The sequence below is a fragment of the Cotesia typhae genome, unplaced genomic scaffold, assembly GCF_013202065.1.
Source record: "Cotesia typhae breed Kobodo isofemale line unplaced genomic scaffold, CoteBio_Ctyphae contig_26, whole genome shotgun sequence".
Taxonomy (NCBI): domain Eukaryota; kingdom Metazoa; phylum Arthropoda; class Insecta; order Hymenoptera; family Braconidae; genus Cotesia; species Cotesia typhae.
This window is the reverse complement of record NW_027423732.1, coordinates 3,071,059-3,098,978: the sequence shown is the minus strand read 5'-3', so window position 1 is coordinate 3,098,978 and position 27,920 is coordinate 3,071,059. Positions and strand designations below refer to the sequence as shown.

The following is a 27,920-nucleotide window of genomic DNA, read 5'->3' as shown; positions in this document are numbered from 1 at the left end:
TGTTATGACAATAAATTTTTTTTTTTTTAGTGCGTGACAGTTGAAACAAAACAATCTGAAAATGACTCTGCATGTTGTAAATGTAAACTTTGTCAGTAGTTTTGAAACTTATATCAAATGAACATGATTACTACAAAATTGAAAATAGTTTGAAGACTAATGCAGAACTTTTTATTTGTGAATACATAAGTCAGTAAAATTAATGACTATTGCTTAGTTACAAAGAAAATTTAATTTATTCGATACTTTTTTTACCGAAGTACGAAAAAAATTTTTTAAAATGGTTGACTTTGCATGCCATTTAAGGAATTTTTCGCTGTTTTAGAGCTTAAAGAGCCCAAAAATATATATCCCATACAAAGTTGCCGATGCTCAACAATTTCCGTTCATTGGCCAAGGCACGGCTGCTAATGCTCGGCCAAGTATCGGTGTTTTGTATCGGCCTAGCCTCGGTAAACCATCGGCTTTAATGTTCGGCCAAGCATTGGCGTTTTGTACTGGCCAAGCCTAAGTAAACTATCGGCTACCGCACGATATTTATTATAATATAATGGTATGTGATTTGATTATTACCATTGCTTGGCCGATGCTCTGGCTAATTCTTTATATACATGAAAACAATCAATACGTATTAGTCATTACTATGTTATATCATTGTTTTCAATTTTTTTTTTTAATTTAACGTTGGACCAAATTATAAACTAATATGTACTAAAAATTAGTAAATCGATTTTTAAAAAATATCTTAAGACATTTTTCTAGAAGAAAACAACAATTTAAATTATTATAACAATGTTTTCTTTTTATAAGTATTACTTTGATAATTTTTTAATTTTTTTCAATATTTTTATAATTTAACAAGCTTAGTAACATTAAATCAACAATTGTTTCCATTAAAATAGATTTAATAAGTGAATAAATATTTTTTTGGCGGACTTTTAGGATAAATTTTTACATTACCTTATGAGTTAAATCTATTTCTTTTAGTCATTTGTATTAGAAAAAAAATATATATTTCAGCAAGAAACCAATGATTTTTAATAAATATATTTATTTACTAATGAATCATTTGTTTTTAATTAATTTTTAACTTTTTGCTTAAGAAATGAAAAGTTTTAAAAAACTGGGAAGCTATTTTTTATTAGGAAAATTCAGAAATTGTTCAATTATGAAATAAATTGAAAAATTCGTAACAACAATCAAGTTAACTAAATTATACTGAGAAAAATTGATTGTTGAACATTGAAATAGTTAATAGTTAATCTAAGAACGTTACACTCAGATCAGTTAGTAGGACCCGTGACGCCGCTCGAGACTTCCACGCAGACGGACCAGGTTCAAATCCCTTCGCATCCGAGTTTTTTTAGAATAAATTTCTATCAACCAGTAGCCCATCACCTCAGAATGATAATAATTCAAAAATAAACAACAAAAATAAATTTTTGTTAATTATTTTAGCTTACATTGGATTCTTTGCCGATACTTGGCCGATGCTCGGCCAATGCTTGATTACTATGTTCGGCCGACGCTCAGTCGCCTATATCGGCTTGATGTTAACATCCGATGCTCACCCAGTCTTGGCCCAACGATATTTCACGATACTCGGCCGATACTTAAAGATCGAGTGCCAGTCTTGGCCCAGTATTGGGCCAATCTTCATTTTTTGTATGGGATGTTGGCAAGAAATGGAGCCTTTGAAGCTCAGAAATATGCTACTTATTTCATAAAACTATTTCTTATAGTTGGGCAGAAATGTCTTAACCTTAGTAACGAGAATTTTGCTCAAGCCCATGTTAGAATGCGGATAATTGCACGCCTCAAGCGTGAGCGTGTAGAAGTGCTTTATTCTCGAAATGCCGCTACGGGACAATTTTGCACTATAAAATCATTGACATGTCCCAATTTAGACTAAGGCTACGCCTTGTATGTTAAAATTACGCCCGTTTCGAACCGATCGCCACAAACCTTAAGCCCATATCGAAATATCGTCGCTGTTAGAAAACCGCCACTTCACGGCCTTATGACATAAATATCTATTTTGTATCACTCAAATTAAAAAGAAGTTTTGGTCACCGAAAAAATAATTCTGAATCACCGAGGAATTGAACCCGGTTTCCCTTCCGTCACAAGTTCAAAGTTTATCCCTTTACGCTGACCGAGGGAATATGTAAACTTTCTGTTTAGTCTCATAATAAGACCTTCCATACAGTAGTTGGTCAACTTTCGGGGGTGGCGTCACAAATTACTGGACTCTATCTCTCTTTTATTAAAACAATGCGTCCTTATTGAGCTTGTACATGACGAAAATATATAGGAATGGCTTGCAGGGTCAACCGTTTTTAGATTTTTTTCTTTTTTTTTTTGTTCGAGTGGAAATGTTCGGTAAAAATTTTTCTTCAAATAATCTTATCAATTTTCGAATAATTAGATCATTGTTAAATGAAAAATCATAACTTAACCCTGGGTTTTTTACTGTGTCTATTCACTTCGAATATTCCTTTTATAGCTCTAGCGGAAATTAAACTTAGTAAAAATTACTAACCAATGATCTCTGCGGAAATGAAAAGTTACATGGCAACTCTTGGGCGTAAACAGCATACTAGATCTTGTGAATATGCCGTACCTTTCAGTTCACGTTTTGATTAAAGCCTAATTTTCTTGTTTTATGCATATACAATATATGTATATCAAAAATAGCTATCACGGAGAGAAATCCTCCAGTTTTTCAATTTTGTTTTTGTAATATCTCGAACGCTATTATAGATAAAGGAATAGCCTTTTGTTTGTTTGAAAGGGCACACTTAAGGCTATTAAAAATAAATATTTTGGAAAAAAATTTTGAAAAATGCCAAATTTGTCAAATTTTGAATTTTTGAAAATCATTAAAAATAAAATTTGGGGTTAAAATTTTAGCTCAATTTTTTTTGTTAAATACCTTGTAGTGATCTTAAAAGATACTGAAATTTTTAGAAGGCTGTTTTTCTTTCTTTCAAAAATATGAATTGTTGAATTTCCAAAAAAAAAAATTTTTTTTCGTTTTTTGCAATTTTTAGTTAAGTTAAAGTTATGCAGAGGGCTTCGGCAATGCCACACAGTTTCAGAATCACCACCAAATTTGAAATATCTTCGGCATGCCAATTTTTGCTCTGCCTCTCTTGGTTTTTATGAGGTGCAACCAAGGCAGCCCTAAGTTAGGCAAGCCAAACTTCTTCCAAATTGACTCTCGGTAAAGAACGCCGACGTCCGGCAAATGTTTGGAATGCCTAACTTGCAGAAAATTATAAAATCCAAAGGCTTACGAAAGTTCGGTTTACCAAACTTAAAGGTAACTAGGGACATTTATGGCAAGCCAAACTTCGGCAAATCTTTGGTTATCGATACTTCCAGCTAGTCAGGCTTTCCGAAGGTTCACAAAAGTTTGGCTTGCCATAGATGTCCCAAATTACATGCAAATTTGGCACGCCGATCTTCGTTTTGCCTAATGTGGATTTAAGAAGGTGCACATCAGACTTGCCTCAGATAGGCGGCAAAGCTTGCCCCTCACTAATTCTTCAGCATTCCTCACTACAATTTCTAGTCGGGATACTGTATGACGTTTTCGCCCATACTGGTATAGTGTTATCCACCATCTATTTCTCCATGTATGATAACCCCAGTAGAATAAGTTATTGTGCGCATGTTATTGATCCATATCCATATGGAATTAGCGGGAAGTTGCAGGGATGGCCTTAACAGTCAATCGTTTTCCTAATTTTTAACTTCGCACTAAGAAAATTGAAAAATCGAAAAGTTATTGATTTACCCCGTTTTGCAAAAATGAAATTCTTATCAGATTTTAACATTCTGAGGTCCTAGGAAGCTTCCCTGACTGCTCTCGCGAGTGTGTGTGTGTGTGTGATAAATACTAAGTACATTGCTGATTATGAGCCATCATGCAAATTTTAATAAATTTATTACTATGATCATGATGATAAGAATTTTATAACTCAACGTGGTAATCAGTAGTGATTTCCAAGTGATTGTAAGATTGTATTCCAAGGCAATTACCAAAATAAATATGGCAGCTATTGATTATCAATTGAAAGCAGATACTGACGTTTTTTTACCATGTCGAACACAATATGATAACTTCATCAAACCTTGATGAAATAACTTATGCTGCTGCTTTAGTTAATTGAGTCTTTATCATTTAGAATCTTTCGTGATAGATTGAAAAAAAATTGTGAAAATTTATCTAAGAAATCCAAGTTTATTTATAAATAACTATTTACTAAATTTTTTACTTAAAGAATTATCATATCAGTTCAAACTTACTCTATTGCAAAGACGAGTAGCAAGTGTTTCGATGTGACATTGCCATTCTAATGCACGTAAAAAAAGTAAATGCCAACGTCTTTCTAAAGACCGAGCGACGCGGATTGCTTGAGATGGACGATTTTGTTGATTCTCTGATTTTTCCTCATTGTTGTCAGAATCGTTTTTGAAAATACATTGTTGTTTAAAAACTCGTTCTCCTAACTTGACGATAGAATTGACTATTCTGCCATGTGTTTCGATATCCTTTTGTAGAACCTGTAAGTAATTGTTGAATAAATAAAAAAAAATTTTTTATACAAATAAATATTTATAGCAAATAAAAAGTTTGTTTTTGAGATTATTGATCGTAATTTTTGTTCGCATGTCGTTAAAATTGCAAACTTTCGAATTTTACGTAAAAATTGTTAACATTTAAATGTTAGTTAACTTATTTCTTCAATCATAAATCGTAAAAAAAATTACGAAATTTAAAATTTTAATTAGTTTCTATGAGATCTGCCGTAATTCACTAAGAAAAATTTTAAATAATAGAAAAATTCATCGCACTTGAAGCTAAACAGATATCAACTTCACTAATGAGACTTGCAATGACTTTAACTAAAACTTTCAATGCTCATTTGGAATCTGTGAAAATTAAAACAATACTCCAATTAAATTTCAAGTCTAGGTCTAAGAAATTTCACTTGGTTCAAGTACATTTTATTTGATTTAAGAATTTTTTGTCTTGATTCAAGACAATGAGTTTCTTCAAAATTATTTTCTTGGTTCAAGAATTTTACTCTTGATTCAAGTTCATTTTTTTTCAGTGTATTAAGATAGGTGCAAGAGATGATTCTTTCAAAAGAAAAAATCTCTACAAAATGTTATAAATGGTACAAGAAAACTTATAAATCTAATCAATAAAGCTGTCTTTGTATTAAAAAGCATTAAAACTTATGAACTGATCAAATTTTAGAAAAATTTTCATGACTTTGTCGGAAAGTTAAAAAATTTTTAGCTATCTACGATCGTATGTATTGTTAATGTTAATGTATACCTATGGATATATGAGGAAGCATAGGACAACGGTACAGGATCAACAAAGAAGTAAATGCAATTGGTACTGCAATATTTCAAACCTACGCATACATTAAAATCACTATATAATAGAACCATACAGCGATTGTTGTGATTATTAGGTGGGAAGTTAATAATTTTTTGTATTTTTTAATTTTATTATTGTGAAGAACGGAGATGAAGCGATATTCACAATTGATGGAAGAAGGGTGTGGTTCCGAGATAAAATAAATTTACTAAATTGAAAAGAAAAATTACGCCTGTAACGATTGTTAGAAGCAACTGAATTGTAAAGGCTACTCTGGTCTTCAAAAATATTTTTTGAAATCAAATTAATCATTTTTTCTGGATACGCTTATTTTGAATCGGTTACAAAAAACATTGTTTTTTCAGATAGAAGAGTTGAGTTTGAATACAAGGAATTGTTCTTCACTTATAAAAAAAAGTTAATGACTTGAAAATAAATTCTTGTACGAAAAAATCATTTAAAAAAATTAGAAAAAAGGTTGACCCTAAAGCCCATCCCTGCAACTTCCCGCTAATTCCATACTTAAGCGATTAAAATTGCACTTATTACGTTTTTGAGCTCTTCAAACTCAAAAATACAATTTTCGTGACTTTTTCAACTATCTGAACTCAAACTCTGATAAAAGTTTAATACAATACTATTTTCGCACGTTTCAACGCGAAGCGTGAGTAGTGCTTTACTCTCATTCTCTCAAGGTCAAGCAATTATCTCGGCTTAAATTGCTTCTATCCGAACTTTTTTGCACTTTGAGTATTAAATGAGTTCACAAAATCAACAATAACACTTTTTTATGACGGTAGATACTTTAAAAAACACTATTATTTCTAGATTGTATAAAAAAAAAAACCGTTTTGAAAAAATATTTCGGTGTACGTCGGGTTGTCTGTATATGCGGATGATGAATGACCCTTGAGACGTGCACTTTTCGATTTTCCAAATTTTTTTTAATTTTCAAACCGTTTGTGAAGAACTTTTAAATTTAAATTGATTAGACTAGGAATTTCAAAGTAATTCCGAAAAAACATTTCTTTCGTTCACGATATCTCTCGAACGAATTAACCGATTTTGACCAGCTTCGCGGCAATCGACATAGTTTTTTGATGTTAAGGCCTGATTAGTTTTTGGAACCGATCGGTACAGCCGTTTAAAAGTTATTCTACAAAAATCACATTTGATAACATTTTTTTTTGTGGTTTTTTTTGAGATTTCTAAAAATTTACCGGTTTGCACACGTACGCACGCCCGCAGACACACACGCACACATACAGTCATAGAGACAACATCGCGGGAATAGTCAGGGAAGCTTTCTGTGACCTTAAAACACCGAGATCTGATGAAAACTTGATTTTTGCAAAAAGGGGTAAAAACAATAACTTCCCGATTTTCTTAGCGAGAAGTTAAAAAAAAAAAAAAAAAAAAAAAAAAAAAAACACTTTTTTGAAACTTTTGACAATAACTTTTGAAGGGATCAATTGATTTTTTCCGATTTAATTCAGTTATCATGTTCAAGTATTACTAACGTGATTATCGATACTAAGTAAAATGATTGTTGTAATTTAGTTTGTATACTTATCATTAGTTGCGATATAATTCAATGATCGAATTTACTATTTGTCATTGTTATTAGTATTCAAAACAGAAACTTTCTATAGTAGTCAAGAGTTCTTTGTTCAAAAAATGCATGAAATTTCAATTTTTAAATCATTTTATGATTAGCTTTAATTACCAAACATGATAAGTAAATGCTTAATCATTTTGTCAACAAACTTACTGAAACTTAGTTAATATCCTGTCCAAGTACCGTTAATTTCTTTTGTCTGCCATTACAGCAAAAAAATGTATATACATTCAAAACTTTCACCTATTTAAACAGGTTCAATAATCTTGATACAGCATATCGTGTGTCTGCATCATACCATAAGGTATTTTTATGACCTACAAGTTAAGGGTAAAAATGAAAAAATATGATTCAAGATAAAATGAGCAATTTTATTCTGGACCGTAAGTTCTCCGTATGCTATAAATTCCTGCTGTTGTTCTGAGATACTACTCGGAAAATATTACTCTACTAATCTGAATAAATCTGGGCCACTACAAATTATGACTTAAAAAAAAGAGAAAATTAAATAAATTAGAAGTAGTTACTTTTATTTCTCTTGTTTTCGTTGAAGATGAACAAGATTTTTAGGAATTTATAGAATAAGTTAAAGTGGGAAATTTTATATTCTTTAAAATAAATCTGAAGCCTCTGAGTGATTACTAAGATCATTTTTTTCTTCATTAAGTTTTTTGTGTTATATCTCCCGAATAAATTAACCAAATTTGATTTTTATTGATTTTTTCTACTTATATGACGGTTTTATATGTACCATAACTTCTATTTATTTCATTTGTTTTGACAACAAAGTGGCTTTACTTATCCTAAAGAATTTTAATTTCGCGGAATCAACAGATGTCATTTGATTTTAGCAACAACTTTTTTTTTTTTTTTTAATTGTAATAGAGCGTGCACAGCGTTATTTCATAGATTTTATTCCAGCGTCTTATCGTGTTGAATTGATGCCAAAAACATTTTATTGTAAGTTCAATCGCTTGTTTACATTCATATTAAATATGAACGTTAAAAGATTTCTCTGGAAAGTAGTAACTCATTGAGGTTAAATCATATGATGTTATTAACATCGGTAACTGACCAAGTTTTATTTATGAAAAAGAAAATTTTCAAACCACTAAAGCATTCCGATTGAATATCAATTACCGGTAATCGATGTACCGTAAAAATAATACCTCTTTTGTTTATTTTTATACAGGTGTCATAGTTTTCCTTTAGTTAGCGGTTGTTATACTTTTAAATTGCACATTATTAGGGATAAACGATTCTCAAGTGATCCAGTTAACTAATAAATTGTCAACAATATCTAAAGAAATTAGTGGATAAATATTAATTTTTTGTTATACTCGCTCCAAAAGTTCAACTTTTGAGCGCTGGGTGGCGTCCGTTAAGAGACTCTTTTCTAAAGACTCTACCATACCATCTTTTTTTCACGGCCTAGGCCGTGAAGTTTTACCCCCTCCTTTATTTTTACAAACTTTTCGAGTACACCCAGACGAAATTGAGAGATTGTTAAAAAAAAAGTCACATTCTAGTATACCGACCAATGATTGTGAGTAAATTTTAAACAGTTACTATTGAGTGGCGCTAATTATTTCTCCGCCTGCAGTTTATTATGAAGCGGACTTAATGTTAATAAAATAACAACCACGCCATAAATAAATTATAAAATATTTATAAAAAGATAATTAACATAAAATTAAGTTTTTTTGCCCTTGTGATACTTCATAAAATTTAAATATTCCATTATTTGCCTCCTATCCCTCAAAAGTTAAGCTTATGGAGCGATAATAACAGAAAATATTTTGTCATTTGGCTGTTAAGTGGCGATTTTGACAACGACTTTTTTTCGATATTCGCGTTAATGATTGTGACGCGAATGTTCGAAAACGAGCGTAAATTTTCGTCCGAGGCTACGCCTCGTACGTTAAAATTACGCCCGTTTCGAACCTTCCCGCCACAAACCTTAAGCTCATATCGAAATCTCGTCGTTGTCAGAGAACCACCACTTCACGGCCTTATGACATAAATATCTCTTTCATAGTATACATATCAAGGTGATAAATGATTACTGACAATAAAATGATACAAAATTTCATTCAGCAGATGAAATGGAAGTAGATTTCACGGTGTTAATATAAATTTTCAGAATCACTAAAGGGATGCAATCGTAAATTTCTATAAAAGTATAAAGATTTGCTAATTATAGCTTATTTAATAAGCTTTCAGATGCAGCTTACGGAAACTTTATGAGTTATATTTAAAAGTTATTTCCAGAAGAGAAAGTAAAAAAAGTGACTTTGTTTTATTTTGCATTACTGTCATTTCTAAAACGATTTACTGATTTGACTCAACTTAAAACTTGACCTCAGCAATTGTCTAAAGAATAAGTGCTACGTTGAGTTTCATTAAAGCCTGATAAGAACTGCAGGCGCTATCGTCATTATAAGCCACGTTATAAATATTATATACATTAAATATATAGTCCTCAATCGAAAACAAAAAATTATTGCATGGTTATGCTGTGAGGACAAATGCAATGATTAGACTTCAACCAAATCTGCCAATCAGGATAGTTGTTTTGTTATTTTGCGAAAATTAAAAAACTTACTAACTTCACTCATTTATTATCAGTATCAATCATTTTTGAAATAAGAAATTTTTTTTCAAATTAATGCTAGTTAATTCAATTTATATTAAACTACAGTCCAGGTGTTTTTAAATAAACAAATTATGACATATTTGATGTATGATCTTCCTTTCACCGTAAAAACTAGACTGGAAAAGGTTCTTGCATTGAAAATATGTATACAGGCCACTCTCTACACAAAATTCATTTTTAAGGCGAACTCATAATTACTTATTGTCAAAAAAAAAAAAAGTTGATTGCTTGCACAAATATAATTGTAAATATAACTTTTAAATAGCGAGTTTTGCAGCAATCAAACCAAAACATTCATTACAGATAAAATATCTTTCATTGTTACAAGTTACTTTCTTTGTTCTCAAACATTTTTAAATATTTACTTAGAGAATTTTAAGTGCCTTTGTACTATTGTTATTTAACTAAATAAATTATAATTTGACATAAAGTAAATTGATACTTATTGTTGCAAGAATATTGTTTGACCTTGAATGTTAATACCATTAGTTTTGAAGTAAAATGTGTGAATAACTCAGTTGTTTGCCATTTGAAAGCTTAAACGCTTTAATTTTACATTGTTCTGTCACTATTATGATGCTAATTCAAAAAATATTCTTGTCTTTAATTTATTTTACAATATACGAAACCACCAGTACGTGAAAAGCAAAAAGTTTTGAGAAGTAAAACTTGACTTTTTTCTCATTTTCCAACTCTACTCTTTCTTAATTAGTGCATTGAATAAGTACTTGTGGTTTCCTCTCACTGTTTATATAGGAAAGTATATACTTAAATATACTAAAATGCCATGAAATAGCTTGAGATAAATAATCTAGCTTACTTTCTCCACTTTTGGTTGTATTATCAACGGTTCTATGATTGATATCTTAAAAAATCTCTGTGGTTATGAATTTCATGTAGAAATTTTTTTTTGATTAAAGGGTACTTTCAATATATTTAGCGACTATGTAGTTATATAATCAAATTTATAAATTCAGACGGAAAAAAAAATATTGCTACTGGAGCCATCTACTAGAGAGCTACTCGTAGAGCGCTACAACAGCAAAACTTCTTCCTACAGTAGCAATACGGTATGGCTCTGGTAAGAATACTTTATTTAGCTAGAATCGCTAACTACATTTTTCAACGGTGCCATCTAATATAACCACATACACACGTGCCAATAGCTATTAACTGATTAACAATATTTATAAATAATGATTTTAATACATAATAATATTTGTAAATAATAATTTCAAAAATTATATTTATTAATTGATGAATTTGAAATTATTTATTTAATTTTGATTCAATAAAACAATGGAATTAAATGACATAAAAAACGTCAATAAAAAATTCGATAATTATCAAAATAAATTATTATAAATTACAATTTAAATAAAAATATGGTTCCATATTATTTATCACTAATAAATATAAATAAAAATTAATTTAGCAGATATTTAATAATTTTTAGAATTTTTCTAACAAATAAATTATGGTAAAAAAAAAAATAAAACAAAAAATTGACAGGTAGAAATTGTAAAAAAATCATAAATGCAATTTTAAAAAAAATAATTTATTTTTTAAATGAAATAAAATAATTATCAAGTGACTGTTAACTTGAATGTCATTAAATATAATTAAAACCAGAAGTTTGACAATTTTAAAAAAGTTATAAATAGAATACAAAAATAACTAAAAAAAAAAAAAAAAAAACGTCTAAAAATCAGAAAAAAAACTGTTTCAGTATAATTTTTGTGAATTTTTTTATTTATACTAAATTTAATTTTGTTTAAAAATGAAAAAAAAAAAACATAAGCTATCTACTAATTTATTGGTTATCCATTACTATAAAATTAATTTATTACTCCATATAATAAATAAATTTGAATGAATCAATAAATAATATTTTATTTGGTAGTTATCAGTGAATTCACGATAAATAAAACAAATATTTTTGAGGTTATGAAATATGTCAACACACATGACTGCGCGTGAAATCTGAGACTACAGCGAGACGTTTACAACTCACAGCAATAATATTTCGCTCTCCCAACGATACGGTTTAGCTATTGTAGTTAACTAATGTATTCCTGTCGTAGCGATCTACTAGATGGCTTTAGTAAGAATCAAACAGTTAGTTAAGTGAGAATAGCTACAGTAGCATTACAGTATGGCTCTGAGAGCGATATTTTTTTTACGTGCAGAGGATAACTGACTTTTCAACCAAAATTATGCAGACATTGAATTTAGAGTGCCCAAATCCTTTACAGAAAGCAAATTATTAACAACAAACACAATTTTAGCACAACAATAGGTTGTCTAGATTTGTCAGAAGTTGCGACTAAATATTGTACTAGCCATTTTGTAAACATAGACTTGTATTTGTTAAATTCTTATAAGACTCTTCTAAACAAGTAGTACGTGAGAAACGATCTCACTCTTAGTTTTCATTTGCATTAGTTGAGTGTCAATCATTATAATGAAAAGCTTAGCGTTCAGTTAAGTATATGCATGAAATAAAGAGCAGTGTACACACTTATATAAATTACATTTTGCATCAGAAATATCCCCCCGAAGCAAAATATTTTATCTCGAGCTCTCAATGGTGTGTTGGCACATGCTTTTGAAATACTTGGGTATAAGCATACTTACTAATTTAGATCACATCATTCAAAATAACATTTGATATGAGAAATTTGTTAAAAACGACTAAATATATGCAACTTAAAGAACAACATGACAAAATTTTACAGTTAACTGTTTAATCCTCATACTAAAATACAAAATAACAGTTGTTATTTTATAAAATCATCTATGACAGATTATTGCGGTGAATAATAATGATGATAATGATAAATATAACAATAACAATGTCTGAAGAGTGAAACAATTTTAATGGACTTTGAAGACGTACTTGGAACATTACCATTATTAATAATATTGATCCGAACGAACTTCTTCCTGCTCTTATTTATCAATTAATCACTAGAAATTGATACTTCAAATATTGAAAAATTAATGAGTTAACTCTTAAAATGTTTTTGAAAACTACATTCATTTCGTTTCGTACATTTTTTACTTTTCGCTATCAAAATTAGTAATTTTAAAAAATTGGGGACCCCAAAAACTTTTTATCATCTACGGATATCTACGCGCCATTTTAATAAATGTTATAACTGGGGATCAAAAAATATTCTCAAAATTAGGATGCAACATAAATAATATAACGGTCCACGGCCTTGTTGATGCCCATTGATTTCTATTTCATTTGAGTCTAAATAAATCAAATAAAGGTAGCCCATTAATGTATGTATATACGTGACTTAAATCAATGATTAACATATTGCATTGATAGCAGAGTAGTTACGTGTTTAAATCCAACAGATACCCACGATTTTTATCATCCGATAAAAATATTAAAATCCATTCTCTATTTCTCTAATCAGGTTCTAAAATTAGGTGCAATCTTTGATTCCCTTTATTCTAACTTTTTTTTCTTTTTACAGTAGAACCCTCGCGACTTCCGTAGTCAAATGTTTATGTTAGAGTCTACGGTACATATACTTGAAAGTCATTATTGACAAGCCTAAAACTTTTTGCTGTTTATGTACTGATTTTAGCCAATCACGAACGAGAAACTGATCATTTGAAAAGTCTGGCAACACTGCATGAGCGTTAAGATACTTTATAATGGTTACACTGTAGTGTTTTGGACCAGCTGTAGACTAACCTCTGTTTTGATACATGCGTTTATTTATTCATTTACATATATTTATTCGGAAATATAATTACAATGTCTGAAAAAAAATAATTGACAATATTGTTTTGTTTTTTCAGAAATATCAGTAATTAAATTTTTTGTGTTGATGTATCAACTGATTTTAAATTTTACTATTTTTTATTATTTCATCTGATTATTATTTTTATAACTTATCAAAGATTAATATATATTATTACATTAAAATTGTTAACTTTTTTGAATTTTTAATAAATATAGAAAAATACTTATTTTCATAAAATAATCATTGCTATTTTTTTTTTTTTAAATAAATAAAATTAATAACTACAATATTAAACCCAACGTTCATTAAACTTTTCAAATTTTTCAGCGCATGCGCGTCTCATACTTTTTTCGCGGCTCACAAAACTTGCGTTGTTGCCATAGCTTTATTAACGTATCCCTTCCTCGGCTAAAGTCTGATAAATTTTTCATTACTTATTAATAAATATCTCTGAAACTGTGTGGTAATTATCAATGAATTTATTTTTAAAAAATTGTTTAGTTGTTAGTTAACGGTACTTTAATTTTTTAAAAAGATCCTATGAAAAGTTTCTGAGATATAAAAATGTTTGTAGATAAACTTTTCGATATCCCGTATACCGTAATGCAAAAGAGCGTTTAAAACTCAAACTTTGAAATTAAATATCTCTGAAACTAGATGGTCAAAAATTTTCAAATTACGCCAATCGATGCAGAATTATATGAACATTAATCTGCCAAAATAAAAAAAAAAATCCTAAAGAAATGACTCTAGCGAGGGTACTACCTTAAAGTAAGTAGTTTTTCCCGTAAATTGACAATGTATAATTATATCGCATATTATTGATTCATTATAAGACAATTATGTATAATAAGACATCATCGTTCATTCCTGGGGATGGGTCGATAATAAATTATAGTGTTTAGTTTAAATATTTAGATAAAAATGAAAAATAAAATTATTTATAAAAATAATTTCTGTTAGAATGTGATGACCAAAAAGTGGACCTAATTTTGGATTTGTGACTTCATAATAGTAACTTATTTTGAAAGGAAGAAGAATCTATTTTTTTATATATATCTTTCAAACGTCAAGTGTCAATCTTGATTATAAATTAGTTATTTTCGATACGAAAAAAAATAGTCAACGTTAATTCTTTAAATGAATTGACTGAAAGTTCAGTACACCTTATTTAAGGCCAGTTTTTCAATCTGGAATAGTTTTATCCACTAGATAAACTGGCAATAATAATTTTATTCTGCATAAAATTTTATTTCACATTATATTATTATTATTATTATTATTATTATTATTATTATTTAATGTTAATTTTCAGAGCTTTCAATGTAAATATTACATTCTACAATGTTATTTTTATAAAATCTGTAGTAATTACAATCTGAAACTAATTTTTTCATTTTTCATCACGAAGCGTCACGTTACATTATATATTGTAATTTTTCGAGTTTTCTTTTTTCCGTGTAAATAATTATTTTTAGGCTCGTTCAAAGTAATTGTTCAACGAATAAGTGTATTAAGTTTAGTCAAGATATAATAAGGATTATAGGTGCAATCAGTGTTTAGACATAATATTTCATTTTTTTATTCACATTAGATTATATAATTGCTACACAGAAAAAAAAATTTCTTGATTGAAGAACAAAATTCTTGGCTCAAGAAAATTTTCGGGTGCCTGAAGGAAGACCGAAGTTGTGTTGGCCGAAGTAAAAATTTTTTTTTTAATTCTATTCTTGGTGGAAGTAATTTTTTCTTAATTCAAAATATCATAAATACTTGATACAATAAATTTTCTTGGATCAAGATACGTATTTCTTAAAGCAAGAAAATTAATTTTGTTGGAATAAGTGAAATTTCTTGTGTCAAAAAAAATTTTTTTTAAATAATAATCAAATATTTTTAATAATAATCAAATAATCAGGAAAAAAAATATTTTCTTGGCTCAAGTGAACCTTTATTTCTGTGTAAGATTTTTAGGTGTGAATTGCTATAAATATGTTAAAAAATTTTTTGTAAATTTCAATTTATTTATGAAAAATTTACCTTCAAACTTAACTATAGACTCGACCTAACTAAAAGGAAATTTACGAATTAAGTTACAAAAATCATGTTTTTTTACTATTTTTAGAGATTATTAATTCTCAATTACTTTACCGATAGCGCTCATTTTCAAGCTCATTTAATGTTATTACCCATAGAAAAAGTATAATAAATTTCCTGAAGACCCGTTAAAAGTTGTGGGCGCAATCTCATCTAAAAGCCACGCTATATTATATACTTCATATGTGAACATACATGCATAAATTTTTTAACCAATGATGTTTCTGAAACGTAACCATTAAAGAGATGATAAGACATACTTTCAACTGACTTCTATTATTAAAGCAAATGTAATAGATAGGTTTCTATGAAATCTACCTGATAATTATATCACTTTTATTATCTTGTGAAGAAAATCCTATTCTAAATCCTACTCTGGACTAGCTGATATAATAAATAAACTTGTTTTCAAGTAACTTTTACAATATACATTTTAACGTGACGTTAAATGCTTCTTTTAAAAGGTCAGAAACATGGCTTCTTATCTTAATGAAAATCATTTTACTTCTAATAGAGATATTTTTTTTTTTTTTTTAGCTTAATACAAATCTAAATTTTTCTTATATTTAAGGTTTTTATGTTAGACAAATTCTCATTCAAAATTTAGTAAAAATCAACAGGTTTTTTACTTGGTGGGGGTAATACATTTTACAAAACAAAAAGACCATAATAAATGGATGATTTTGCAACGATGTCAACTTAATAAATGGTATTTTATCTATAAACATGCTTTTAAAGTCATCGTTTCTTGTTATATGATCCGGAATTGAGTGAACTCACTCGACCTTAAGCGACTGACTTCAATAACCGCGAATGTCGTCTAAGTGTGTAGTGTGTATCCACGTGTTCTAGTATTTATTTGTCCAAAGTAGGAAATTTTTCCTGTTTGTTTTTGAACTTTTCTTTTTGATATTTTTTTATCATCAGCCTTGCGATACAAAATATATATGTCTGATTTAAGTATTGTAAATGAAACCTTTCGTCATTTTTTACAGTTTTATAAGATTAAAGATTAGCATATGTGATAAGCAATATGCCGATAAAGTTAAAAATTCAGCTAAAAAATGAACTTACCACAGTTTATTCTACTAAATTCAAAATATGAACACACTTTTCCACTTATTTTACGGAGATAAATAAAATATTCAATCTAATCCCAAAAATGTATTTTCGATAACTATTCTAAAAATTATTCATAAGCGACAAACGGATGTAAATGAGGTCGATGCCCAGCCGCCAACGCATTTTCTGAAGATTTTTAAACTCTTGGCTTGAATCCGAAGCCTCTGAGAGTTCTGTACTTGTTCTTCTTGGAAGACTTGCTGAGCCGATCAGTATACTGCTTGAATACTCTTACTTTACTTCTTTTAGTCGGACATGTTCAAAAAGTTATGCAGTGGTTAAAGAAATTTCAAGCTATTTCTTCAACATTTTTTTAACTCTAAAAATCTTCGAAAATATCTTTGGAGTCAAGCAAATTGAATTTACATTAAAGTAAATATTTAGTTGTATTTTTTCAATTATTTTGTCCATTATTGAAACTTTAATTTAATAAAAAAAATTATTCACATGTTTAATTGCCATATTTGTTTATTTTTAATTAAGCCCAATAAAGTTCGTTTAAGTTAGACGATCCTGTGGGTAAAAAATCTCAAAATAACCGGCATTATTTCAAAACTTTCAAATAACTTTAATTTTAAAGAGTCTTTTGGATAATATTAATCGTTTAAAAAAATCCTTATAACTAAAATTAATTCTAAAACAATTAAACTTTATCATAGTATGAATCACACGAATAAAGTAAAAATATTTTATAGACTGATAAAATAGTTCACAAAGCACCGACGGCTGTAAAACGGTTACTCTGGCCAACAAACTTGAGTTAGCGTCGCTCTACTCTATAACTACCAGTATAAACGTAGACAACCGAACAGCTTGCCTCGGCAAACATCGGGTTCAGACTTGGAGAATGCCTAGCAATTCTCCCTACTCTTTTTTCTCTTCCTTTGGTGAGATCACCATATTGTATTTTGTGTCTGATTCTTTTAGTATGTTATAATGTAATGAACGAACCTTCCTATTATTACCCATAAGCAACTGGAATGATGTCCTTGTAAAACACATGGTACGATCTTATAGATCCTAAAAATCTATTGAATAAAGAAGCCTTTAGATCCGATCTACTTGTGAAAGTAAAACTATTTCTACTTACATTTTTTTTTTTATAATATTTCCGGTTTGAAACAGAGAAATTTCAATTGAAATTACTGGACGCAGAGTAAATTTTTTCAAAAAAATTCAACTTTTTCTCAAAAAAAAAAAAAAAAAAAAAACCCTTTTACCAAACGTGAAGAAAGAATGGATACGTCAAAGTCACCTGCAGAAATTTTTTTTGTTCGGTTACTCTACTATATAAAACTAAATAATAATATGCGGTAAACTTGTATGTGTGCCACTGAGCTCTCTTTAACACGCAAACACATGCCATAAGAAATATTGGTCACTATAATATAATGTGCCTGCACGTGCCTGGTTCTGAATTCGCTTGTTTTTATTAACCAGTCACATGATGTTCGAAGAATAAAATTACGTTAGTAAATATATTATTTGTTTTTATCAATTTTCATGAATTAAACCCTGACTGACATATCTATTTAAACAAAATGAAATCTATATTAAATATTTATACATCTGCAAAAGAAAATATGGAAAATAGTTGATCTATCCATGGAACTTCCATCTATTTTCGATCTTAAAGTATTAGAAATAGCATGAAAAAATTGACGCAATATATGCTTTTAGGAGCAAAATGAATCTCTTTTAATTTCTAACATTTGAAAAAGAAAATTATTGGCAAGATAGATTTTTGTAATTTTTTGATTCTTCAGATGTTTGAGAAAAGCATCGTAAACATTTTTTGTCGCTCAACAAATGAGTAAGGGGTGAATTGAACGTTCGTACACAGAAAGAAAAATTTCTTGACTGGAGAACAAAATTCTTGGCTCAAGAAAATTTTCGGGTGCTTGAAAGAAAACCGAAATTGTGTTGGCCGAAGTAAAAATTTTTCTTGAAATTCTATTCTTGGTGAAAGTAATTTTTTCTTAATTCAAATTACCATAAATATTTGATACAATAAATTTTTATATTTGATCAAGATTTTTAGATACTTTAGGAAGCAGCGTCACCTACTTTAGCTGAAAAAAAATTTTCTCACCTTGAGAAAATCTTTCTCTTGAATATTTGATACCCCTTATATTATTATATACCCATCTTATATTATTTTAGCGTGCAATTATACATATTAAATGAATACAAAATGATTCAATATTATTTGATTCTCCCATTTGACATGTTAATCAATAAAAATATTAATGAAAATGTACTTCTATCGAGATATTTAATTTTTTGGAGCAAGAGAAAAATTTTCTCAAGACAAGAAAATTTACTTCTATCAAGAACTAAATTTTTTGGAGCAAGAGGCTGAATTTTCTCAAAACAAAAAGATTTTCTTGACTTAAATAAATTTTCTTGGATCAAGTATACGTATTTCTTAAAGCAAGAAAATTAATTTTGTTGGAATAAGTGAACATTCTTGTGTCAAAAAAAAATTTTTTTTTCGCTCAAGAAAATAATTAGGAAGAAAAATATTTTGTTAGTTCAAGTGAACCTTTTTTTCTGTGTATAGGCTTTTAGGAGCAAAATGAATCTCTTTTAATTTATAACATTCGAAAAATAAAATCCCTGTTTAAAAATATTGATTGAAAAGAATTAAAAATGATGACATTCGAATTCTTTTCAATAATTTCAATTTTTTTGTTTGTATATATAGATATGCAGTTTTCATGGAGTGACCGCTTCTCAATTCTTATCAATCAGTATTTTTAACCAGGGATTATTGGCAAGATAGACTTTTGTAATTTTTTGATTCTTCAGATGTTTGAGAAAAGCATTGTAAACATTTTTTGTCGCTAAGCAAATAAGTAAGGGATGAATTGAACATACGTAATTAACGTTACCCATCCCAAAAACCATAAAGATGCATAAAAAAAAAAAAAATATTGTAAAAAAAACAGTTTGTGAGAAGCCTATTTTGTCCGACATTATAAGTTTTAATTTTTAATTTTCCGTCGCACGAATTTTTTATACTGTCTTACACGCACACATTCAACATCTTATAGGTCGAGAAGTATTTTGCGAGAAATCGCTCTATAGTGCGAGTGACGGTAGGTTAACGGCTGCAGCATAATGAAACCAAATCCGTGTCCAGAGACTTAAAAAAAAAAGTTAAATGAATAAAAAAAAGTTTTGGTCACTATAATTTTTTTTTTTTTTTTCAAATAAGCCTTTTTTTACCTCCCACCTCTCCTACTAATTTTTAAGATATTTAAGCTCTTTGAGCTCAAAACTATGAATTGTTAAGTTTATTTTTCAAATTCTCAAACTCAAAAATGTAACCCAGATACATTTTAAATACTTCAAGCTCAAGAATTTGGAAGTAATGAGAAAAAAATTTTTTTTTACACTAATGAGTAGTCGAACAGAATTTTTTTATTTCATTTAAAATAATTTCAATCTTACGCAATATTTTCTTAGTTCAAATGACCCTTTCCCTCTGTACAGATTTACAAATAACGATATCTACTAAGCAGTTGTTTCTTAATAGAATTGAAAGTAAAATTATTACAATACACGATGAAAGTTAGATCTATGTTTGAAAAGATTAATGAAAATATACATGTGCTACTAAAGAGCAGCTGTTTAGTGTATAGTCAATGATCACAATAAAAATAAAGATTTGTCGGTGACTCCCGTAACTCAAGTTTGTAACATTATTTATAATTCTTTTTATTTGTATTATTCACACTTCTGGTAGAGCTCAACAAAGCGATACCTCAGATATAAAGCTACAAAGATAAATTCCCGATGTAGATAGATATCTTTAGAGTTTTTCATTGAGTTCAGCACGTACGGCTGATTACGTTAAAAAATTATCAAAAAAACTTCCAGTAGTCGGAATAGAAATAAATTTTTGTATATTATTCTTCAATATCATTTTCATATTTAATGATCATTGTAATTATGATTAGATAATTCATGAAAAAATTAAAATTTAAACTAGCAATTTTTTTAAATCTTTTGAGAATTTCGTAGATTCTACAACATCTTTTCTACAGAATTGAGCCATGCTTTCCACATTCATTTATTTAGTAAATGGTATTAAACTTTTTTTTTGTAAACAATTAAAGTGTTCAAGTAAATTCTACAATGAAAATTTTAACTGAGTACATAAAGTTAGCGCTCAACTGATGTCACAGTAATATTTTTTGATCAAAATTTATTACAACCAATAGATTTTTGAGAAAACAAGCAAAAAAATTTTGTTTTTAGTTTTCACATAATTTATAAAAAAATTAAAAGCTGACGGTAAAAACCTTCGAGAACATTAGATCTGTTTTTTTCTTCAATTCTATCTAAAGCTATTTTTTGACTTTCCGCTAAGAAAATTGAAAATTTTTAAAAATCGATAAGTTATTGTTTTTACCCCTTAGATTTTGAATGCAATTTGGACCGATTCCGACCGGTAGATTTTGAGGAATCTTAAAAAAATTTTTTCAAATCAAGTTTTTTTAAATAACTTTTAAACGGCTCGATCGATCAATTCCAAAACTAATCAGCTTTTAACATCAAAAAACCACGTCGATCGCCACCAAGCCGGTCAAAATCGGTTGATTCGTTCATGAGTTATTGTTGACGAAAGAAATGGAATAAAAGTGTTTTTTTCGAATTACACCGGAACTTCCGGTCTTATCAATTTGTGTTTAAATTTTTATCATAGAATTTGAAAAACTGCGTCGAATGCCGCCAACCGCGTGAAAATCGGTTGATTCATTCAAAAGTTATTGCGGTTTGAAAACTCAAAAAATAGTGATTTCTGAAACTTCTATCAGACTTTTGAGCTCGGAGAGCTCAAATCTACATAAAAATTATATTTTTGAGCTCTTCGAGTTCAAAAACATAATAAGCGCAATTTTGATGGCCTTCAGGGTCAACCGTTTTCCTAATTTTTTTTTTTTTTTTTTTTTTTTTTTTTTTCAAGCTACAATTTCTAGATCCGATTAATTAGAGTAATAATAAATTCTCTCATATAACAAAAAGGTCATTCTTAATTTACATTCAAGAAAAATTGAATTTTCAATTTTATTGTCGATTATCGTTTCAATAAAATTACGTGTTAAAATTACTTTTATTCCAATATTGAACCTTTGTCCACTCTAGGGTTCCCGTAAAAATTAATTTACAGATAACTGTACACAAAGAATCTTGATATTATATTATGTATGAAATAGTTAACAATCGAAATTAGCAAAAAGTAAAGTATAACTGTACAACTCAAGATAGTTATGGACGACCATCTCAATATTACGACAAAGATCCTCATCATGAGTTTACATTTTTATTTCAATCCTATAAGAAGTATTTTATAAGTCGCCAATATAGAAAAGGGAGCTAACACCTTAAGTGGAAGGTCTCAATCTCTTCTATACAGTTATTATGACCGGGTCAAAATCAGAATGGATACGCAGTATCCACGATTACAGACGACGTATACTGACCCCAGTAGGTGAAATACTTTTTTTTTATTTCAAAGCATTTTAGTTACATCAGTGAAACTGACATAAAATGATTTTTTGTTTTACATTGAAATAAGAGTGGGATCATTATTTTTTGAGTATTCTTTCAGAATGAGAAAATGTTTCGCTGACCAGGCTATACGCCTTCACTAACAAAAAGTAATTTTTTGTTTCAGAAGCGAAGATGGAAAACATAACTGAGTTTAAAATAACTGAGTTTACAAGAAAAAAATAGTTCTTGATGATAAAATGTGTTTATACGAGTGTATGATTCATGGTCCGTTTTACTTGTCCAAACTCAAACATTGAATATTAAGTAAACACAGTAAAAATAATTTTTTTCCTCTTAAAGCTGTATGATTAACTTTCACATTGGCGTATATTAAAATAAGATATCAGTTTTTAAGGTAGTATTCCCTGTAGTAAAATTTAATTAAATTTGCTTCATTAATAGATTATGGTAAGATAATGATATTATTATTTTTTAAGTGCTGCGGAGAACTATACTAATAGAAAGATTTATCAACTACTAATAATTTAATTTTTTTGAAGACAATTAATTAATTTGTTTAAAGACAATTAAAGACTTCGATAACAATGACTGAAATTCTAAAAATTAATATGGAAATGAACTCAGTTTGTTCATGAATGAATACAATTTATAACTCTTTGTAGTATTTAAGTAATTTTTCAAAAAGAAATTAACATTTATGAAAAAATTTATATTTTAAGTGTGAAAATAAAAATCCCGAAAAATTTTGCCCAATACATTCTTATCAATAACTGATAATTGCTTTATAAATTTCAAGGTTACATCCTCAGCAAGAAGCTCAATTTGTTCATTAACTAATGTAAAATGAAATAGATATAAGTAACTTTTGTTGTATCTGTTATAATTAATCAGATATTTAGATTTTAAACGCAAAAAAAAAAATTTTTCTTTAATTTTTTTATAAATAATGGCAAAAAAATTATATAAATAATGAAGTTAGTGCTTTAATTTGATTTTAAATTTGTTGAGTAACTAATTTAGAAAAAAAAGTTTTGATGAATTTGTTGTACCTGCAATAGTTTATAAGTAATATTAATAATAAATAAAGAAAAGCAGGCGCGAAAGGTAAGTTCGAATATATGAGAGAAAATTAAATAAAAAATCAAAAAAATTTTTTTTTCAAAAACTGATACTGGGCTGTTTTTGCTGTATTTTTAAAGTAAAAAAAAATTATAAAGAAAAATTCAATTGTTTATTGCATAAGCTATTAAATTTTTAATGAAAACAAAAATTTTTTTCCAGACATCGAAGACCAAGATAAATAATGATTAAAAAAAAAATAGTTCCTTAATTTTTATAACAAGTGGTAAAAAAATCTTTTATTAACAAATGCGTTTTTAAGCAATAAAAAAATTTTTTTAAGAAACGGTTTTTTTTTTTAAATCATAATTTTCATCAAATATTATGTTATCTTTATAACTTTTTACTTAAGTAAATTGTTAATAACAAAGTGAAAATGAACAATTTTTTAATTTTTCTAACGGCAATCTATTCTATATCTTTTGTAAAATAGCTCCATGAGAAAACAAAAATCCGAGATTAATAGTTTAACAATTATCGCCCATTCAATGTTCGTGTTACAAAAAATTGTTAATTAATTAATGGATAACTAATTGAAAAATCGCGATAAAAATATTTGATCGCCGGATTAGTGATCATTGATCTATCCTATAGGTGTCTGAATTTTTTCATTTCTTAATGTTCATATTTAATGAGTTCAAATAATTTTTTTTTTTTTATTAAAGGTCCGAAGTGGACAGAGCTTACACTAACAAGAGTTCTCGTTTTCGGCCGTATTTTCAACCCTCTAGAAAAATTATAAATTTTGGTCCTATAGGTTTGAAAAGTAGAACTCTTTTTGGATCTTATTTCAAATTTCGAAAATTTTGAATACTTTTTAAGATATTTGCAAAAAACAAAACCCCCTTTTTTTCTACTAAATTGTTTATAACTTTTGTAATTTTTGCAAAAAAACTCCAAATTTTTTAAAAGTTTCTAAATACGACGACGAATTAAATGACACCTCTATCATAATTTTCCGAGGCAAGCTAAAAATCTTGACCTAAAATGCACATATTGACTAGACTAATAATTAGGGCCAGGACTTTCGCAGTTGTTTAAATGAGCATTCATATGTTTAATCTCAAATTTAAATAAAGAAAAAACGCCAACTTCCTGGCTCTACTAATAATCAATGGAAAAATTATGTACAATTGTCTTTATTTCTCCAATACCGCATAGTATGGCTATATCTACAACATAAATCAAACGAGACTATGCATTTTACATTCAACTCTTACCATATTGACGATACTCCTTAAATATCATGATTTTTTAAGTAAAATACAAATATTAACTGAATTGTTTCATTGTTTAAATTTAAAGTTTGCTCAAAAATAAAGTTTGCATTAATTTTATAACTAATACAATAAGCTGAAGATGTCAAACTTCAGCATAAACGTTTTTATAATTTTCTGAGTGCATGAATAAAATGAAAAAACAGCCGAAAGGTATAAAAGACTCTACAAGCGAGGGTTAGGTAACCCGAAGGTTGTAATAATACTTAATAAGTACTTAAGTAAGTGAATTGCTTCGACCACCTAAGAAATAAACCATAACAATTATTTAAATTATCGTTGTGGAATAATAACAAGGAATTTTTCTATTGTTATGAATCTACAGAAACAAATGCCTTTGTTTAAATAAAAGTATAAAAATAAAGAAAAATAAAGGTTTCAGATGAGGGTAAGAAATATCGGATTTTACCAGGCAATCTTAATTGTTGGTAACTCGAATTATCACCAGCATAAAAAAATGGTATGTACTTTGGACCCGACCTACCTACCGATATGTATTTCGATCCGCTGAATCCGAATTTCAAGTCTGTTTGGCCCGGTCACCCTCCAGTTTTGAGCAAAATGTATAAAAACCCCAAAAAATAGCAAAAATTTGTAAAAAAACTGCAGTCACAGCAATGAAAAAAATTCTTGTGAACCCGGATCAAGTATAATCACCATTTTTATCCAAAGCTTTGACATACTGTTTGATGTAAAGTGGTAGCGGCAGATATTTTTAAGGCGGAATCAATGGTGCTCGTATAACATTATGAGTACCTAGTTTGAATTTCGCTCTTGTTGGCCATTCTTTCTTCACCGGAAGGAGAGGAAACCGAGTTCGATTCGTCGGTGAGTCAGAATTATTTTTTCGGTGACCGAAACTTGATTTCAATTTGAGTGAGACAAAAATATTACTATAGTAACATCGTAATTTTTCTTGTAGTGTATAAGACTGTGCGTAAGGTTGAACAGTACAATTCTTTGAAAAAAATGTTACATCGTATAAATTATGATGTTTGAGTTCTGGTGCAGCACTAAAATGTCCTATACTAAAAATTATGATGTTTTCATCGTATTTTTTCGTATAATTTTGTTTCCGTGTACACTTCATGGATTCTCGCGTTGACCACTTTTCTGAAAATCTTGAAGACTAAGCGAAGAACAAGGAAAACAATTTCATCAAGACATAAGTGAAATAAAGGGTAGGTATCGAGTGAATTAGATTTTAAAATTTTGTCAATTTTTCCATCCTATTAAGTTTAAAGTTTTCTATTAAAATTAAGTTTGATTAACTAATTGATATTTTAGCATTTTCCGCAAAAACCTACAAAGAAAATGTCTTGGTAGCCGACTTCCGAGCGCTTCTGAAATCATCTCACCCTAATACTTGATGAACTAATTAATATTTTAGCGTTTTCCGCTAAAACCTACGAAGAAAATGTCTTGGTAGCCGAGTTCCCAGCTCTTCTGACATTCTTTTTATTTTACGCACACCAAAAATCCTAATTTTATAATTTATCAACTTTATAATTATTTGTAATTAAATTTAAATCATTTGTCCATTTTTATAAATGTCCATTTTTTCAATTGTTCATAAAATCATAGGTTTATTAAGTGACTGTTCCATTTGCTCAATTGTACGTTTGTATTTTTAACCATTTTTATGGATGTCTTTTAATATTATTATCCACTTTCATAAATGTCAATTTAAGAAAATGTCCATTAATCCATTTGTTGATTTGAACTCTTTACCAAATACTTGTATTTCCATTTGAAGATATTTTCAAAAATAAGGATTTCATTTTTTTCAGTTGACTATAAGTGCAGTTGTACATTTATAATTATTTCCTTTTTTATTAATGTCCATTTATGTTAATGTCTACTTTTACTTAAATACTTTTATTGTTATTTCCAAACAATCAAATGTCCATTTTTAGAAATTTCCATATCCATTTATTCAAATGTCCATAAATACACAATTCCAACAATACAAAAGCAACACGAACAGGGATAAATTTAATTTAAAATCGAATGCACGATCAATTTTATGGGATTTTGGTAATTGGTGCATTTCGATCACATGTTCCTTTATTCCGATGTTCTGGTATTGTTATTATATTAAAAGTAAATTAAATATTTCATTAATTCAAAACTCCTCAACAAGTAATAAAATATTATTGAAGTCAAATACAGTAGTAAATTAAGGTAATTTGTTTAAAGTAGTTTGCCAAAATTTACTTTCGACTTCCATCATTATCAATTAGTATGAATAAATGAAGATGATGACAAAAAAATTATAATAACTATCAATAGATTGTAGAAAAAATACCATACATAATGTTAGTGCAGTTTTACTTTTAATTTAATAAATAATATAAATTATTATATTTACCATATGCTCAGTTGCCTTTTCTTCCAATTCCAAAAATGTCCAATTGACTTGGAAACTCAAAGGTTGTAATCGAGATTCCATTTCACGTAACCATTTTCTAAGACATTTGACTTCATGTTCAAAGTCTGAAAAAAGAAAATGTAATAAAAACACATGATATGACATCGAAAACTGCAAAGTATATCGAAATCAATTGACTCGGGCGTAAAATATAATAGTTGTAAAATTAAAAACAAAAGTTTGAAAAATTCGGAAAAATAACCAATTATTCGTATTATGAATTATAATAAAATTCAATTTTTTTTAATTTAGTTTTTAAAATTTTTGCATTGAATAAATAAGCTCATATAAGGTAAAAGGCCCAGTTATTGACACTGGTCTAGTTGTTTGAAACTTGCGATTTTATTCTAATTAAAAAGACAAAATGTTCTCAAAAAACCAATTATCTTAAAATTTATAATTAAAAAATTTTATTTATTAATTCATTAGAGTTGATTTTTAACATTTCGCGACGAACATTGAAAATTTTCGAAAATCGAGAAGTTATTGTTTTTAACCCGTTTTGCAAAAATCGAGTTTTCATCAGATCCCCAGGTTTTAAGATCACAGGAAGCTTCCCCGACTACCCCCGCGATATCACTAACCGATCGAAACCTACCAAACGGCGTTCTAAAGAGTTCCTTTAAACTTAGACTTCTCGTGAATTTAAACCGAGTCAGACCGATAGATTTCGAGAAATCTCAAAAAATCTAAGAAAAAAAATTTTTTTTAAATGTGGTTTTTTTTGGAATAACTTTTAAACAGCTTTATCGACCAACTCCACAAGCTAATCAGCTTTTAAGCTTGAAAAAACAAGCTGATCGCCGCTAATCCAATCAAAATCCGTCGATTCGTTTGAGAGATATTGCAAACGAAAAATTTTAAAAAAGTGATTTTTTTAATAACTTTGACATTTCTTTTTGGATCGTT

At 28.4% G+C, this 27,920-nt stretch overlaps 1 protein-coding gene and 1 long non-coding RNA gene across 3 annotated transcripts in view; one reads left to right on the top strand and one right to left on the bottom strand.

The window, feature by feature from the left end:
* The window catches only part of LOC141525628 (uncharacterized), a 39,080-nt gene extending 16,053 nt beyond the window's left edge, over positions 1 to 23,027 (top strand). Inside the window, exons 2-3 of the long non-coding RNA XR_012478874.1 lie at positions 22,348 to 22,578; positions 22,661 to 23,027. This is a non-coding gene — a long non-coding RNA (uncharacterized LOC141525628). The remainder of the gene's footprint in view (positions 1 to 22,347; positions 22,579 to 22,660) is intronic.
* The window catches only part of LOC141525626 (uncharacterized), an 85,357-nt gene that overhangs the window by 47,404 nt on the left and 10,033 nt on the right, over positions 1 to 27,920 (bottom strand). For both annotated transcript variants that reach the window (XM_074240182.1, XM_074240183.1), the window contains exons 8-9: positions 26,952 to 27,076; positions 4,315 to 4,572 (exon numbers count right to left, since the gene is read on the bottom strand). In XM_074240182.1, coding sequence (XP_074096283.1) covers positions 4,315 to 4,572; positions 26,952 to 27,076 — 383 coding nt within the window. The remainder of the gene's footprint in view (positions 1 to 4,314; positions 4,573 to 26,951; positions 27,077 to 27,920) is intronic.